The 18,268-nt window shown below is 56.7% G+C and overlaps 2 protein-coding genes across 4 annotated transcripts in view; one reads left to right on the top strand and one right to left on the bottom strand.

The window, feature by feature from the left end:
* Window positions 1-15,174, bottom strand: part of FAM83G (family with sequence similarity 83 member G) — a 28,322-nt gene extending 13,148 nt beyond the window's left edge. Inside the window, exons 1-3 of the mRNA XM_045824543.1 lie at window positions 15,071-15,174; window positions 13,983-14,643; window positions 864-1,031 (exon numbers count right to left, since the gene is read on the bottom strand). Of these exons, the coding sequence (XP_045680499.1) occupies window positions 864-1,031; window positions 13,983-14,504 (690 nt within the window). The 5' untranslated portion in view covers window positions 14,505-14,643; window positions 15,071-15,174. The remainder of the gene's footprint in view (window positions 1-863; window positions 1,032-13,982; window positions 14,644-15,070) is intronic.
* Window positions 1-18,268, top strand: part of SLC5A10 (solute carrier family 5 member 10) — a 69,985-nt gene that overhangs the window by 30,834 nt on the left and 20,883 nt on the right. The window lies entirely within an intron of this gene.

The following is an 18,268-nucleotide window of genomic DNA, read 5'->3' as shown; positions in this document are numbered from 1 at the left end:
CATGGCCCATGTCCAACATGAAAGTATTGGTTGTTATTATGCAGACTGATCTGTATTCTCCAGGGAATGTACTGCACACAGTAGGTGCCAAGCAATGTTGGGGCAGAAAGAGGGCTCCCTCTACCCCCAAGCAAAGTGCCAAATGCTAGGATGTCTGTGCAGAAGAAGCCAGCCACACTGGCCCACACACCCCTGGGCCGGATGCGAGGTCCTGCAGCCAGGACAGGGAAGGGGATGTGCGCAAGGACACGCAGCAAAGCAGTGCTGAGAGCCAGGCTGTCGCAACCCCCACCTCTGCTCCGTGGTGCCCCCATGCGGCCCTTTCTGCTCTGTTCTCATTCCTCAAGCCCGCTTTAACTCTGCAGCTATCCAGGAAGCCTCCCCTGACCTCAGCCTGAGGGAACATCCTTTGTTGGAGCCAGACCCTAAACCTGTGGGTGGGCGCTACAGAGGCAGAGTTTGGCTTAACCTTGAGGAAGAACTTCCTGGCAATCAGAGCTCTCCAGGTACCAGATGTGAGCTGCTGGGGCGGGGCGGTGGGCACCCTGTCCCTGCAGGTGTGTGAGCCAAGACAGGTAACCAACGTGGCAGGGCCTGCTTTGAAAGGACACGCGAGGCAGCATCCAGACGTGGACTCTGGCTCCTGGCCGGCAGGCCCTTAATCGATGTTTGCCTTATCTCTGACTGCCGGAGGCACTCAGCGTCCTGTCCCTTGGGGCACTCGGGCAGAGGCTAGGGGACTGCCTGGCAGGAGGCCCGAGGCTTATTGGGCCCTGTGCGCCTGGCACAGGCCTCTGTCTCTACAGGGCAGGTGCACAAGGTGTTTGTTGAGTAACGAGTTGGCCATCAAGACAGCGGCTCACCTTGAGGTGTCCCAGGTGCATGCGGGCCCGCTCACACATGTGCAGGAAGTACTTGACGTTACTCTCGTCCAAGATGATGTACACGGCCACCTTCCTTTTGAAGCCGGCATCTAGCAGGTCCTTAAAGATGTCTACGTCGGTGAACATGTCCATGACCACAGCTATCACCTGGGAGTAGGAAGAGAGATTGGGGCCTTCATTCAGGCAGGCAGCAGGGGTGACAGATGCCTCGCAGGACACACAGCCCTCCTGCACCCGCCACCTTCTCTGGGTGCCGCTCCAGCCCTGCTTCCTGAAGCCTCAGGGCTGGGGCTGGGGAGTGTCGGGCTGTGGGCCTTTCCAGCTCTGAAACTCTAGGCTCAGTACACCACACTTAAGACATGAGACTCTCAATCAGTGGCTTGGAGTAGACTCTGCGACAGCAGGGAGGCAGGGAGAGGCTCGCCCCGCACGCCTGCTGCACCCCTACCACAGACTCTGGGAGGCCATGCGCAGGCCAAGGGTGAGGGCCTGCAGGGAGTGAGGCGTGCAGGGCGGCACGGGGGAGACAGCTGTGTGGGAGCCGGGGAGGAGCTGACTCTCAAAGGTCCTGAAGTCAGAAAGGGGCTGCGTCCCGAGGGTCCCCTTCCTTGTGACTGTCAGGGCTCAGCCCAGGGGCCTGTTTCAGCCCAATCCTGGGTTGCATTCCTGAGCCCTCCACCTGCTACCCTGGGATGCTGAGATGAGCCAGATGTGTCAACAGCCAGCAGTCAGGGCGGCAGGTGGCTCAGCCACTCATCGAGGTCGCCCACATGTCCCTGGGTTGGTGTGGACTTTGGCAGGCTCCCCTGCCGCCCAAACCTGTACATGTGCTCTTCCTGTCGTCAGACAACCTCTGCCCACGACAGCTAACCTCTACCTTCCTGGACCTGGCTCAGGGCAGAGCCCAAGATCAAGGTGCTCCTACCCCACCCACAGCCCAGCCATAGCCCAGTGTGGTCAGCAACACCCGAGGCCTGTGGAGGGAAGAGGCGCAGAGAAAGGACAGGGTAGTGAAGATGAGCCCGCTGGCTACAGGGGCAGTCAGCAGGTGCTTGTGCCTGCACAGGCTCAGCGGCCATCAGGTACTGGCCTCTGGTCTCTCATGCCTCTTCCCTGTCCCACTGGGCAGCAAAGGGGAGCACGCCAGACAGTCTCGGTGCTGCCACCCAGGCAGACGTCCAGCCCCTCCAGGCCGGCGTCCCTGCCCTGGCCTTGGTCTCAGGACTTCCTAAAAGAGCCTCACCCAGAGGGGGGTGGGGATGTACTCTGGGTTACACATCAGGCCAGACACTCAGGCCAGAACCTACCCTGGCACCTTAGGGAGCCAAGCTCACCCACACCCGCAGCAAGGGCAGGCCTGGCAGGCTCCCCCTCAGCTGGGGTCTGCAGACTCAGGGTGACAGGGAGGCAGCCTGGGGCCTGCTGGTGGTGACTCTGTGCCCCCAGTGAGCGTACCAGGCTGGCCCCTGCAGGCCACCTGCACCCCTCTGGGACCTTGGGCCCCTGCCCTGCCGCAGACATGATCTCTGTGTCACCCTCAGCAAAGGCATCTATCTGGCTTCTGTCATCAGCATGAGAAAGGGCCCAGCTTTCTCATCAGTATGGCGGGTCCTGTGGAGCTGTGAGACCCAGCTGGCATTCCCCAATGTCAGGCCCAGGGTTCTCTCTGTCCCCTAGGAGACAGCCGCTCTGTCATGGCGTCTTCACAGAGCTGTTATGGATGAGGCAGGGCAGAGGCACAGTCCCTGCAGGGGCTGGGCCCTCTGGGAAAGCCAGGGCTGGCAGATGTTGGCACCAGAGTTAAGCAGGGGCTCTGAGGGCAGTGAGCTCCCATCCTAGGAGACATCTGAAGAAAGGCCAGAGGTCACTGGATGAATGGGTGGCAAGAGTACAGATGACATCCAGCGCTCTCACCCGTCGAGGGTGACAAGACCCTGAGGTGGGTGGGGTGGCAGCAGACACTTCCTTGCCTAGGACCCGCAGCCCCAAGGCCATGGCAGCCCTGGGACCCTTTGGTTGGGCTGCTCCTGCAGGCCAGCAGGCTCATGTGCCACCCTGGGGAAGGGCACAGCCAACATGCTTCTCTGTGGAGGCGGCCACCCTATCCCTTTTCCGCACCCGCCACCATCAGATTGGTCAGGCTTGGTGCCAGGCCCTGCCTGCCACGGCAGACGGAGGCTTGGCCTGGGCTGGGGGACATGCCCCAGCAGGACCTACTCCATGTCCGCCCTTCCCCACGTCACCCTCTGGAAGGCAGGGTGCCTGACCCAGGGACTCTCTGCTGCCAGGCTGTGTCTGCTGGGGCCTGCCCCCCACAGCGAGTCCCTCAGGGGTCCTGGAGCTGAGAGCAGCTCTCTCCAGGCACTCTGCTTGATACAAGGGGAGGTCAGAGAAGGGCCTGTACCAGGTGCCAGCGAAGGCTGCAAGTGGAGGGGGTCTTGGCACTCCCACGGAGGCCCCACAGCGTGCTCGCAGCCAGAGCCCAGAGGTCCGCCTGCCGCTGAGTCCTGCACGCCTTGCTGCATTCCGCACGTGGGGATGCTAGGGCCAGAGGCTTGAGACTTGAGCCCAGGGTCCCACACCCCAACCTGGAGCACTTTCTGCCCTAGAGAGCACAGCTAGCACCAGGCCTTGGACTGCATGAGGGTTTCTAATGAACCCAACAACCGCTGCCTGTTCAGTCCTCACAGACATGCTACAAGTCACTCCCATCTCACAGAGGAGGAGACTGAGGCACAGAGGGGCTGCCACCACCCTACCTGTGACAGTGTGAGTTGGTCCAAGGCAAAGCCTGTCTGGGCCCAGCTAAGGATAAGACCCTTCGTTTGCCGCCTGCCAGTGGGGGTGCTAGCCTGGCTCACTTGGTCTGTCAGCTCCCACACCCCAGGCTACTGGCCCCGCCCAGGGGTAAGCACCAGTTGCTCCCATGGCCCAGCCTGTGTGTTTCCCCAGAGAGCCTGGGCAAGGCCAGGCCAGAGCCATAGGAAAGGCAGAGGGCAGGCTGGGATGGAAGCCTGCCCCGCCCCGGTGTGAGAAGACTTCACAGGAACAGAGGAGGTTGACCTGGGTCCTGGGTCCAAAGCTCACTCCTGTGACCACTGGGATTGGCAGTGTTCCGAGGGGAAGGAGACAGCAGGCGTGAATGTGCTCCATGTTCTAGGCCTGGCCGCCGTGGGGCTGATGGGCAGGTCACACAGGCCAGGTCCTGAGCGAAGGAGGGAGCCTGGTGGCCCCCAAGTCTTAGTCACTGGAAAGCCTCCTCTCAAAGATGCAGCTGCAGAACAGGGAGGGGCCAAACACCATGGACAACATACAGGTTCCCAAAGAACAGCAGGGTGGAGGCTGGAGGATGCTCGGGGGTGGGGGGCTGTGCCAGGGCTATGGTGGAAAGGGCATCGCAGGGACTGGGGTTAGCGCTGGGCGTGAGTGCTCCTTGTGCTCAAATGCCTCCTCGTGTCTCGTGGGGCCAGGGCAGGGGTAGGAGCTGTGCAATATGTGCAAACTCCCAAAGTATGCACCCCCAGCAGCTCCCACCCCTCCCTTCCCTTGGCCACATGTCTGCCAACCTATGGATCTGCTTCCTGCCCGCTATTGGGTCTGAATGCCCACCCCCTCCTGCCGGGCTCGAGGCTAGGATTGTTCTCAGGTTTCCTATAATGCCCCACCCATCTCCTGACAGTTTCAGGATCCCTTACGTATCCTTGGAGTGGGCAGACATCCACTTCCACTTGAGAGATGCTGACACTATGGCCCAGAGGGGAGGGGACCAACCCCAGGTCTCCCCTGGAGCCAATGGGAGGGTAGACACGGGTGTCTGGCCCAGGCCCCAATGCCCCACCACGGGCACCTCCACCGCCTGGGTGGTTACAGGAGGAGGAGGAGGGGCAACTTGAGCAAGGAGGGCAGTGTCTGAGTCACTGCAGAGCAGCAGCCCCCACCTGCGGCCACCACCCCCAACAGACATGGCCTGAAGCCTGCTGCCAGCACTGGGGGCATGGCCTGGGGGCACTGGAGTGAATACCCCACATTAGCCCTGGGGCCGAGCACAGTCTGACCCCTGGCAAGGACAGAGCAGGACCAGGGTTGGACCCATAGGCTCCTGGCCATGATATGGCGCTGGGAGAGCCACGTCCCTCTCTGAGTTTCAGTTTCATCATCTATGAAATGGGGAAGGTCGGTGTGCTGCCCAAGACCGTCCCGGCCAAGAGTTCCCCAAATCCCTGTGCTTTGCCAGGGTGGCAGTGTGGCCTCCAGATTGTCCTTCTGGAAAGATCTGTGAGGACCTCAGGCGAGTGCCTCAGTTCTTTCATAAGGTGACAACAGTGCCCACCCCGCTTGGCTGCTAATGCAGAGCCTGAGCCCATTCAGTAGGCAGTGGCTGCCACTCTCCTGCGTCCCCCTCATCACGCCAACCTGAGACTGTCCCACCAGACCCACAGCACCCTCTGGGGCGGACAGCCCGGGATCACCACCCGCCATCTCCCACTCCCCTCTGTGCCAGCTGGAAGTCTGGTGGAAGGTAGCACCCCATGGGCCTGGCACAGGGCAAGCCGCAGGAGGTGCTGAGGGTTGAGACAATGGCCATCAACTACAGGATTTGGCTTCTGTTTCCAGCCAGACAGCAGAACAGAGCCTGCACTACCCTCCTACTTAACAATAAAAAAACAGGCAAAACCCGTGACGGCAAGCCCACAGGTGGCACAGCAGGCACAGGGCTCCCCGAGAGGAGGTGACCAGTGAGGCAAGCAGCAGGGCTGCCTCCACTCCCTCCAGTCGTGGCGTGAGGGAGCTGTGGAGTCTGGGCATGTCCCTGAGCTGAGCAGACAGAGTTCGCTTAGAATTTGCAGGGCATGTACTGGACAGGCAAGGGCCACGTAGAGTAAGTGCCAGAGATGGCAGTGGGTTCCTGCGAGCCTGCAGCTGGTGACTGTGCAGCACATGCCTGGGAGGGAACCCCAGGAGCTGGCTCACACAGAGGCAGGGCTGTCCATGTCCCCACAGGGCCTGTTGGACAGCCTCAGAAGGACATTGCCCAAGGAGTGGGCACACAGGCCTGACAGGGGCTGCCAGACTTTTTCTGTTAAGGCCAGAAGTAAATGTTTCAGCCTGCTGAAGCAGACAGCAGCTGGAGACAGCACAGGAACAAGTGTAAGTGTATGCATCCTATGCCTCACGGAAACAGGCAGTGGGCTGGATGGACTTCATCTGCAGTGTGGGACTCCCACCCTGCCACCCCCACCACTGCACTGCGCTTGGCCCCACCTAAACAGAGCTTAACAGCAAGCCCCAAAGTGTTACACTGTTTCCAAGCAACTTCTCTGCATCCCAGAACAAAGCTCTGAAGTATTTAAGGGAAAAAAATTGAACTTTAGCACTCCACAACATAAAATTATCTGCTATCCAATAAAAAATTATGAGACACAAAAATAAACAGAAAAATAATGACCCTCATGAGGAAAAACTGTCTATCAAAACTAACCCCAAATGGATACAGATGTTAGAACTGACAACTACAGACATGAAAAGAGTTATAATTGTATTCTATATGTTCAAAAAGTTACTTAGAGACAGGGGAGATATCTTTTTAAAAACTCCAAATTGAACCACAAGAGGTGAAACAACTCAATATTTAAGATGAAGAATACCCAGGATGGGATTAATAACAGATTAGACACTATGGAGAGAAGCCCAGTGAACTTTTAAGATATCAAGAGAACTGACCCAAAATGACGCGCAGAGAAAGAGATGGAAAGACCAGGATTAGAGCTTCAGGGAGCTATGGGTCAACTTCGAAGGTCTAATATAAGCATAATTACAGTCTCAGAAGACACCAAAGCATAGGGTGGGGCTGGGGGGGCAGGGAGACAGAAAACATTGAAAAAAATAATGGCCACAAAGCATTGCCACATTTGATGAGAACTATACATCCACAAGCCCAGGAAGTTCAATGAACTCCAAGCAGAAGAGACAAAGAAAACTATACCAGAGCACATCATAACCACATCACTTAAAATCAGTGATGAAGAGAAAACCTTAAAAGCAGCCTGAGGGGAGAAGACCATTCATTACACATCGAGGAACAAAGGCAAGCAGGTTTCTCCTCAGAATCAATGCAAGCCAGAGGAGCCGGGAGCAGCACCTTTAAGGTCCTAAATGGGGAAACTATTAACCTAGATTCCATGCCTGGTGAAAAGAGCTTTCAAAGCCAAAGGTGAAAGAGGGGCCGTGTTAGATAGCCCAGGGTTCGTCCCCAGCAGGCCTGCACTGCAGTCACCTTACAGAGTGCAGATAAGGTGGAGGCTCCCATCCCGTTCCCCGCCCCCTGCCCCGGGGACCTGAAACACAGACAGGAGTTGCTGCTACACTGCCCCCAACCCCCTCCTCCAGCAGGAGGGCTGGGGCAGACTTGGCCGCAGGGCCTCAGTCCCATGTTCTCGATGTGGACCTGCCGTCTGAAAAGCCAGGAAGGATCCCCAGGCATTGAGGATGCTTCCTGGGAGCCCTGGGCCCACTGTGGGCAGTGCCCTCTGACTCCTGGGGCTCCCCACACCAGTCCGCCTGTGCCCTGGCTCTAAAGACCTGCCCCCAGTAGAGTCCTGCCTTCTGGGTAGACAGGGAGCAAGTCTGATTGCAGTGACAAATGCTGGGACAGGCCGCAACAGCTCGTGAACACTGTACAGGACCAAAGGGGGGCAGTGACAGCCACTCACACTTTCCGGGGCAGTCACTGTGAGCAGGCAGCAGGGCCTCCTGTTCCAGGGCTGCCCTCTCCGCCTGTGCCTATTGTAGCTGTGACTTCACCCACCACCTCCCAGAGCCACCCAGGTCCTGAAATAAAGTCCTGGCCATCAGCACTGCCCTGAGGGCAGGTGCCTCCAGATTTGCCACTCCTTCCCTGGGTGGCCTATGGCTGGGCACTTCCCCACTTGCAGCCTCAGTTTCTCTTCTCAGGAACATTGGGATTTGGAGTAGATGGCCTGCAGTCTCTCACCTCCAACACTCCACTTCTGCCACCTTCCTCACTCTCCGCACTGTTAAGACAGAAGCCTCATCAGGGCCAATGAAAGAGGGCTGGGGCCTCCAGAACAACCAATGGCTGAAGCAGGATGGGGTCAAGAAGCACATACTTGTCCCACCCAGAGCCCTGACTGGGAGGCCCGGCTCAGCTCAGTGACTGGGCTGGCCCTGCATCTCCAGCCTCTACACAGGCACATCACCCACTCAGCGTGACTCAAGGAATGCTGCAGACACAGAGCTGGCAGTGTGGAGAAGGCCACTCCACACTCTGAGAACCAGGGCTGTGCCAGTGGGCAAGACCAGAGGGTGAGCTGCTCCCTGTCCCTGCCAGCCTCAAGGGGCCTCACAGTCCTCTGAGCTTCCAGGCCTGTAGGTGCAGGGTCCAGCCAGCCAGGCCCCCACAGTTGTCAGCAAATGGCACAAGCTGAGGATTTTCAGACTGGAAAATTGCAGAATCATATGTTCAAAAGCATTTAAGATGTTAGCTTCTCCAGGATCTAAGAGTGACAGACACTGTGGAGCCATTGAGCATCCTGATTCTCCAGGAAGAACAGCCTAGAAAAGACTGGCCCAAAGTCACACTGCGACCCAAGGCAGGGCTGAGGCCCCCTGAGCCACCAGATGCCCACATCCCCTCTACTGCACTCATCCAAGCCCCTGCTTGAACTCCTCCCAGACGGGGAGCTCACCACTTCTCCACCCAGACTTCTCCCAGAGAGTGGCAGTCAGGAGAGGGGTGAGGATAGAGGGAGAGAGAAGGAGGGAAGAGAACTGGTGTTTACCGAATGCCAACCCCTCGCCAGATCCCACACCAAATGCTTTCAGACGCCCTTTCTTCCACCGAAATCTCACCACAACTCTGAGGCAACGGCATCATCACCATGGCACCAAAGAGGAAGGAGTGGAGGGTCTGAGAGGCTATGCCACTGTCTCAGGGTGGCCTGGCTAGATAACAGCAGAGCTGAGGCTCAAGCCCGGGTCTGTGTGACATGCCAGCCGGTCTTCCCACCGCCCCACATGGCATTTAACCTGCGAAGGTGGCTGACCCTGGGGATCACACGGCCCTCACCAAAGAGGCTGGTGCAGCCCACCCAGGCCAGGGCCTGCCGGGTTATAGGGTGTGGTCTGGTGCGCTCAGCATCCGGTGGGCGCTCACCACTGATACTTCCTCAAGGCAAGTGCCCAATCCCCATTTTATGGATGAAGAAACTGAGGCCTAAGATTATGGAGCAAGGAAGTGGCTGAGCTGGGCAGGTGGGCCAGGGACCTCTGAGAGCACCAGCTCCCTACTTCTGGCCCAGTGGGAGGTCCCTGGTTTCAGAGTGAGCCCATCAGACCAGGTAGTCTGGGACTCTGTGGAGCCCAGTGCAGGCAGGCTGGCCATGCTGAGGAGCCTGGTGTGACCTGCAGCAGGCCCTGGCCTGCTCTGGGCCTCAGCATCCTCATCTGCGACAGGAGCATGATGACAGGTGCCGCCCCACAGGATTGAGGGAGGGCAAGGCTGCAGGGGTGAGGCTGCCTGCCCGAGAGCTGGGAAGTGAGGGGTACGCCCAGCCCAGGAGTGCTGGCCCTCCCTCTTGGCAGAGCCACTCCTGTCTCTCCCACCTCTGAAGTAAGAGGCAAGTGCCGATGGGGAGGAAACCTTTGTAGAAGACAGGAGCCAACACGGGATGTTGTTATCAGATGGTTCCCCACCTGGCAGGTGAGGGCCTTGGGCCCTGGGCTGGGAATTGCCAGAAGAAGCAGGAAGCAGCTTCATGAACCTACTGTGTGCCCCTGGGACAGCAGATTGGACCACCTTGGGGCCTCCTGAGGTGTTTAAGCTGTCCTGGTGTTGCCCAGCTCAGTGACAGTGAGAGCCTTCCCTCCTAATCTGCAGGGATCCATGGTGGCTGTGGTCCCCACCACCCTCTCCTCAGCAGTCTCAGGATGCTGCCCCCTCATGGACAGCCAGTGTTTAGGAGTCTGAGGGGGACAAGAAGACCAATGAAATTGCTCTTACTGTTCTGAGTTGAGCTGGGGAAAGGCAGCAAGGCCCCAGTGCTCCCAGGAAAGCTGGGCTCAGAAAGAATAGACAAGACGCTGCTTCCCCAGGGAGAGGGAGAGGGAGAGGGAGAGGGGCCTGCTGGCCTGGGCTCAGGGCCCAGCTCCTTCAGCCATCAGCTCTATGACCTGAGGTGGGTTATTTGCCCTCTCTGCCCCACCAGGCCTCAGTTTCCTCATCTGCACACCTATGGAGTTGCTGGGAGGATTACAGTGTAGGTCAAGCACCCACTCTACCTGGCACATAGCTGGTATTTAATAAGTGCCGCAGTACATGCTTTGATTCTCCCGCAGCTAAGCCATCTGCCAGGACTTCCATATGTGGCGGTGGGAGAAGGGATCTGGGCTTAATCAGGCATTGAGAAACCTGGTTCCTGTCCCTTCTTGCTGGGTGGCCCTGCCTCTGGGTCCCTGTTCCTAAGCCCTGACCTGCCTGGCGTGAAGTCCAGTTCTAGTCTAGCCATAGCCACTCATTCCCCCTCAGTTTCCTCATTGACATGGGACTTGCCCCTATCCCTGGGGCCTCCATACAGGCTGCCAGGCTGGGAAGGGGTCCTACCAGGGGCCTGGTCCCATGTTGTGGTGGTGGGGGGGCACTCCTACCCGGGCCCCTCCCGACCAGTCCTGTCTCTCCCCGTCTCCCAGAGGCTGCAGCCGAGTGAGGCTGGGGCTTGGGGATCGTCCCTTCTGGGCAAGATGCTACAGGCCCGGCCTCTGGAATGCAGCTGAAACCCCATAGCGGGGTTTTTCCCAGATAAATCCCTGGCTCCGGGGTTAGGGGGATGGGTGGGCAGATAACCATCCATCTTGGAAAGTCAGAACCCACTGAGGCTGGAAGCTGTCTTGGAGCACAAGCTGCCTGCTGAAAGCCACTTAGCCAGTGGAGTCCGCTGAGACCCAAGGCCACCCATCCCTGCCCTGCCTGGCTCCCAAACCCCTGAGGAGTCTAGAATCACAGGGCAACAAGGTGTCGGAGCTGAAGGGACATTAGCAGCCTCCAGTGCTTGTATCCATTCTATAGATAGGAGGACTAGGGCTCGGAGAGGAGCTAGAGCATGTGCCTGGTCACGCCATGGTGGAGGCAGAGCCAGGACCTGACCCCAGCACTCTTGGCTTCTTATACGGTGGCCTATTAGTTCTACTCTAGTCTTTGGGGAATGCTGGGATCTGGTGGCAGCCCTGACAGGAACGGTTTCCCAGGTCCCTGCCCCAGGATCTGCCTGCCATGTTGATGTCTGGCCTGGCACCTACTCAGGTGCCAGGCCAGACTGCCCTGCCTCAGTGGCAGCAGCCCCAGGCCAAGGGCCCAATGGGAGGAGGTCCGATGTTCCAGCCAAGCGGCCCGACAGTGGGATCCCCATTCTAGGCCTGTACATGTACTGGGGCTGAGAGGAGGAATTAGGGGAGAGGGGAAAAGAAATGATTCATGAGAAGACAGACGGCAGGAAGAGTTCACAGGCAGGCAGCCGGGCAAAGGGCTCCGTCAGCATTTGTCAGCATCCGTCAGTGTCCCGGCCCAGCCCTGTGGGCCTGGGAAGCCACTGGAGACAAGAGCTGGAGCCAGGGAGATGGGGGGGTTGTAGGAGCTGGGGTGAGCTGCCCCTCCCTGCCCTGTCCTGGAGGCTGAGGAAAACACAGGCCTGGTTCCCACCCTTCCCCCCAAGAAGTAGCTAGGTGACCTTGAAGAGCCTCAGTTTCTACAACTGAAAAATGGGGAGCTAGCATTACCTGAGATTATCAAGTGCCTCGAACTCAATAAGCAGCAGCTATTGTTATTGCAGGCGGCTCAAGTGCACAACCCTGTTGACCCTGAGTCCCGGGGTGGATGTGACAGGACACAGACGGGCTGGAAGGCAGGGGCTGGTGCACTATGGTGTGGTGGGGTGAGAACAAATCCCCTACCTTCTCTGTGCCTCAGTGTCGCCATCTGGAGGATGAAGTGCTTGGCCTCAAAGCCTCTGAAACCCCTCTTCTGTGGCCTCCAAGGCACCCTACTATGAAAGGGCGTCAGTCTCTGCAAGGAGCCCCATTCTTAGCGAGGTGACAGTAGGGGGCAATGCCGTACCAACTGTGGTATCACACAGAGTGGGGTTCAAACCTGAGATGGACTTCTTCCTTAGAAGGTGACACTTGTAACCTTGTGGGGCTTTTATGGGAGCAAATAAAGTTACAGAAGGCCCAAGGGGTGGCTGGGTCTCATCCCTGGCCATAGAGACATGGGGATGCTGCCCTGAGGGCCCAGCCTAGCCCCAGGCACCCCTAACTGGCCCCATCACCAGGACAGGCTGTATGTCTTTCTGTCTGGGGGAGATTAGACTCTGGCTGTCCCTGTGCCAAGCTGGGATCTGATGTCTGCCTCCTTTCTGCTCCCGGTGGGGAGGAGTAGGAAGAGGAGGGGGAACCCTGGCACAGCAGGTCAAGTTTCCTTGGCCTCTGTTTTCCCAATTTTAAAAAGGGGGTTGAGGCTAGATAATGGATCCTGACAGGCCCTCCCAGGGGATTGGGTTCCATGGCCTCAGGTCAGGCCCCACGTCAGCAATACCTCCTGAAACCACAGTAGGCGAGGGGAAGGTTACTGAGCCCAAAAACTGTGAAGGCTCCTTTCTCCTCCACTTCTCCTCCTCTTCCTCCCACTCTTCCTCACTCCTGATTCTATCTTCATAACAGCCAAAGACGCAGCTTTTATCCTCTTCACCGCCACTCCACAGACCCAAACCCGAAGCCCCGAAGCTGCCTGGGACAGGCTGAAAGCTGGACACAGGCTCTCAGACCTGGCCAGCCCCTTGGACACAGAAACTCTGCATTTCTGGAAGCCCAAGCTGTGGCCACCTCCTCAATCCCTGATCCACTTTTGGTTTCTTTGCCCAAAAGCTCTCCAAGCCCTGTCTGTCAGCCAGCATCGTCCCCAAAGCCAGCGTTAAGGTCTTGAGAAATTTGCTGCCCCTCTCTGGGCCTGGAACAGTGAAAGGTCTAGATTCCACTAGAAACACCTTGCCCACAACCTCAGCCAGGATAGACATTGCTAGTCACTCACTGCTCTCTACTGAGCCCAGACCTGACCTCAGAATCCTTCTCAACACGGCTTACTAGGCAGGCTTCATCAATCATGCCAGGATGCACTTTAAACCCATGATAAAGGCACTTCCCACAGCAAGAAGAAGTATCCGCTCAAGGTCATGACTGTCCAGCAGCAGCCTGGCTGTCTGCAGGTTCTGAGCTCCTCTTTTCAGAATATGTGTCAGTGTGTCAACTGAGTTCAGCTACCCCCACCAGGGACACTGTACAGCTCGGCAGGGGTTGGGAAGGGGAGGTCCAGACAATGCTCAAGGTCCCTTCCAGTGTGACATTCAACCCAAGTGGATAGCCTGCGGCTGAACTCACTCTGCTCCCACTCCTGAAGACCAAGCTATCCCTACCCCCACATCCCTGGCTGAAAGGTTCTGCCATTGCAAAGCACATGAAAAGGCTCCAAGAGGATGAGCAACTGGCTTCCCTTGCCCAGCACCCCCAGGAAACAGGCTCATTTGGACTCGGGCCTCCAGGCTAGCCTCAGATGGCTCAGGCGACTTCTCAGTCTCCATGACACCTCCCCTGCCCAACAAAAGCAACTTTGGAGAGCTCATGGTATGTATGAGATCCTCGCTTCTTGGGGGTGAATCAGAACCATCCCAGGGACAGTGAGAGAAAGCCACATAATGCCTTCCTACCCCACCCCACCCCACCCCACCCCACTGCAGCACCTTCTTCTAGGAAACCTGCTCACCAGGCCTCTGGAAATCAGAAAGCCCCCCCCACACACAACAAGGCACAAGGGCCCTTTGAGATGCGGCAGCCCACTGTTACCTGCCAGAGGACCCAGGCACCCTATCCCTCTGCAAAGAATGAGGAACCCCCTGGGAGCAGGAAGGAAGGCAGACAGGAGACCTGCGGTGGACTATGGGGACTCTCTGTGCTGGACTTGGAGGGAGTGTTCACCGGGGTGGGAGGCGCTGGGGGGCCAGCTTCCTCTCCAGGGGTTCCCACCAGTGGCTCACTCACCTTCTGGGCCTGGCTGATCATCTTGCGCACCACCTCTTTGATGTGGGCCTGCCCGTCAAGGGGGGGCTGCATGTAGACACTAGCCCGGGTCACACCGCGGTAGGCGATGGTGTCAGGCCAGCCCAGGTCCAGCTGTGGGATGGAGCGGTCTGACTTCTGGGGCCAGTACTCCAGGGAGGGTGGTGGCTCTGCCTCAGTTGGAACTCTTCCTGCCCCACTGGCCTCCTCACCATCCCGGAATCCATTGTCCTCAGGCCCCAGGGGGCAACCTGAGCCCCGAGGGTCCTGAGAGCCCGGGTCATACACCTCGATGGTCTCCAGGATGCGCTTGAGCTCCAGCTCTGAGAGGAAGTCTCGGATGTTTTCCCGGTTCAGCACCTCATAGAAGGCCTCGCGGCCATGAGCCACCAGGGCCTCCAGTGCCAGGCGCTGCTCCTCACTGTAGAAGAACTCAGGCTTGGACTCGCTGGAGCGCCAGTTGACGTGGCTGTTGTCCAGACACTGCACCTGGGAGAAGGCCATGGTGCCACCTGTGCAGCACCTCTGCTGGGGTGGTCGGGAGACAGGCACTCAGCAAGGTCTGGGTCCTAACTCCAACAAGACTGGGACACAGTGCACTCCGGGGCCTTGGGGCTGCCTCTGCTCCTCACCAGTAAGGAGCCTGAAGGAGAAACAGGACATACGTAGAGTCAGGCAGAGCACAGACAGGGCTGGGACACGAGACGGGGCTGAAGAAGGGGTCACATCCCGGGCCAGTGTCTGGTATCTGTGTGGACAGGGCACTCACATCCCAGATTTCTGGGGCTGCCTGTAGTTCTAGGCTACTTCTGGGGAAACCAGGGCTGGCGGGCAACTTCCCAGAAGTTTCCAGTAGTGGGAAGCAGGAGACTGAAATCCGATGGACACGGGCCCTGCCTGCATTCCAGGGCTTCCGGGAAGTCCCTGGACGCCTGGATGGGCAACCCAGGGGGCCTGCCGGGAGGTGGCTGGGGGGGGGGCCGGGTGGGGGAGCGGGGTGGGGGGAGGTGCAGCGGCGCTGTGGGGAAGAGGGCGCCAGGACCCTGGGGTGCGGGCCGTGGCGAGCTTACCGAGCAGTCGCACGGCAGGCGAGGAAGCCGGGAGGGAGGAACGGTGAGCGCAGGCTGCAGCAGGCCGGTGACTAAATGCCGCCCCGCCCACCCGCCGCCACCTGAGGTCACGTGCGGCCCCGGGGCGGGGCCGGAAACTGATTCACGCCACCGGCAGTTCCAGATCTGCCTCCTCCACTTCACTGCACCCAATCCTGGGTGGCGGACCGGTGAAAAGCTCAGGGACCGAAGTCCAAGTGTTCCCGGAACACTGCGCCCAGAGAGGGACAGTATTCCTCTTGGGTTCCGCCAGCAAGTGAACAGACTTGGCACAGCCCCCTGTCCCCAGGGCTAGTGGGAATCCTGGTCCCACCCTACCTGCGCTGCCTCCTAAGTGGAATGGGAAGTCCCCGGAGATGCCCAGCTATCTGGTTGTGGAACTGGAGTTGGGGTATTAGGCCCAGAGTCCCCAAGGCAGGGCTAGATTTCTGATCCAACCTTAGGAGCCTTCTCAGAGCTTCATGTGGACAGAGCTGGTACCTAGTTCTAGTGAGGAACCCTGCTCCCTGTTGGGAGGGGTCCCCTCCCCAGGGCTGGTCCTGCTTGATGAGCAGTGGCACACCTGCGGCAATGAGAGCTAGTGAGGGCAGCTGTGGGCTGGACCAGGCCCAGCTCCCTGGCCCGCCTCCCTGGGGCTTGGGACCCCGGTTATGGGAGGTGTGGGGACCACATCTGAAAGCAGGCTGCCAGGGGAGGGACAACAAAGCCCATTAAACCTGACCAAACAGCCCAGACCCCACTGTGTGCCACAACCAGTCAGCCAGGCACCTGCCCAGCCCTTCCCTCTGTTCCACATCCCCTGCCACTTGCCCTGGATGCTGTTGCTTTGTGCTCTGTGCTGCTGAGGACTGCAAACCCTGCTCCCTCAGGACCCTCACTGCCATTCCCCTGCCTGCCAGGCCACACCTGGGTCCACTGCCCTGAGCAGTGACTGCTGCCTTCCAGCCCCAGGACCCCTGGGGTCCCCATCAGTCACCCCTGTCTCCAGTCCTGCAATATACCCTGGCCCCAGGGGGCATCACATTGTGTCTGAACATAGTGGCCCCAGAGTGTTCTCCAGGCCCCTGAGCACAGCCCCACTGGAGCCCAGCGCTCCCCCCAGGTATGGGTGGCAGAGCACATCCTCCTCAGCAGGCGCTGTGGGCATCGCTGTCGTGGGGGTTCTGAAGCCTGGTTTACAGCCTCTGCCCCTAGGGACCCAGGAGAGGACCCTAGGGCCTCTGCCTCTTCTGTTCTTACACAGTACCAGGGCCTCTGGCTCATGATGGAGCTCTGGCTCTCAGGGGTGACAGGGCTCCGGGCCTCCAAATTCCATAGTTACCTGCCCAGAATTACAGATTCACAGAAGTTGTCAAAAAACAAAACAAAACAAAACAAAACAAAGAGCTTGCATGCAGCCTTTACCCAGCTTCCCTCATGGTATCATCTTGTACGACTACAGTACAATAACATCATAGCAAGAATGTTGATGTTGCTGTGATCCACAGCTTACTCAGATCTCAGCAGTTCACATGTGTTCGCGTCTATGTGTGCATGTAGATATATGCAATCTCATCATGTGCGGATTTGTGTAACCACCACCACAGTCAAGATGCAGAGCTGTTCTGTCACCACCAAGCTTTCCCTCTGTTCAGCCATACCGCACCTCCATTCCTAGCTCCTTGCAGCCACTGGCTTGCTTTCCATCTCTGGGATTCATCCAGGTGGTTGTGTGGTTTGATTGACATCTTGTTCCTTTCTGTGGCTGACTGGTACTCCATGGTGTGCATGGATCACACTTCGTTCAACCGCTTCATCTGATGAAGGAGATTTGGGTTTCTAGCTTGGGACTATTATGAATAAGGTTGCTATGAACATTCACATATATATTGTATAGGTTTTACATTCCCACCAACAATGCATGACTGATTCAGTTTCTCCATGTCCTTGCCAACATGTTGTATTGCCACTATTGTTTTATTTTAGCCATCCTGATAGGCATCTCTTATTGTAGTGTTAATTTGCATCTTCTTAATGACTAATGACATGGAACATATTTTTATGTGCTTATTGGCCATCTGTATTTACTCTTCAGTGAAATGCCTGTTCATATGTTTTGCTCATTTTCTAGATTGGATTTTTTGGTGTTTACTGTTGAGTTTTGAGAATGCTTATATTTGTTGGGTGTGTGGTCTGCAGATACTTTCTTCTGGTCTGTGGCTTTCCTTTCTCTCTCTTTTCTTCAGGTATATAATACAGCTGACTTTTGAACAATGTGGGGGTTAGAGGCATGGAAACCCCTGTGTAGCTGAAAATCTGCATATAATTTTCAATTCCCCCCAGACTTAACTACTAATAGCCTACTGTGACCAGAAGCCCTACTGATAACATAAACAGCCGATTGATACATATTTTACATGTTATATGTGTTATATAATCTATTCTTACAATAACATAAGCTGGAGTAAAGAAAATGTTATTAAAAATCATAATGGAAACACATTTAAAGTATTTATTGGAAAAAGCCCATCTATAATTTCAAACCCATGTTTGTTCAGGGGTCAACTGTATAATATTAACTGTAATCACTATGGTGTATATTAGCTCCCTAGAACTTACTCATCTTTCTTTTTTTAAGATTTTATTTATTTATTTTTAGAGAGGGTGAAGGAAGGAAGAGAGGGAGAGAAACATTAATGCGTGGTTGCCTCTTGGGTGCTCCCTACTGGGGACCCTGGCCTGCAACCCAGTCATGTGCCCTGACTGCGAATCGAACCAGCAACCCTTTGGTTCTCGGTCCAATAAGCCACACCAGCTGGGGCAGAACTTACTCATCTTTTAACTGGAAGTTTGTACCCTTTGGCTGACATCTCCCCTCTTCCCCTGAGTCCCTAGTCCCTGATAACTACCATTCTAGTCTTTGTTTCTATGAGTTTGGCACTTTTAAATTCCAAGTATAAGTAATATCATACAGTAATTGTCTTTCTCTGACTTATTTAACTTTGCATAATACCCTCTAAGTCCATCCATATTGTTTCAAATGGCAAAATGTCTATCTTTCTCATGGATGAGTAATATTCTGTTATATAAACATATATATACACATTATAAATATGTATATATATAATCTTTTTTATTCATTTATCTGTGGATGAACAGTTGGGTTGTTTCCATATCTTG

Source organism: Phyllostomus hastatus, unplaced genomic scaffold, assembly GCF_019186645.2.
Source record: "Phyllostomus hastatus isolate PE091 unplaced genomic scaffold, TTU_PhHast_1.1 phas_scaffold_55, whole genome shotgun sequence".
NCBI classification, from domain to species: domain Eukaryota; kingdom Metazoa; phylum Chordata; class Mammalia; order Chiroptera; family Phyllostomidae; genus Phyllostomus; species Phyllostomus hastatus.
This window is presented reverse-complemented; position numbering and strand designations above follow the sequence as displayed.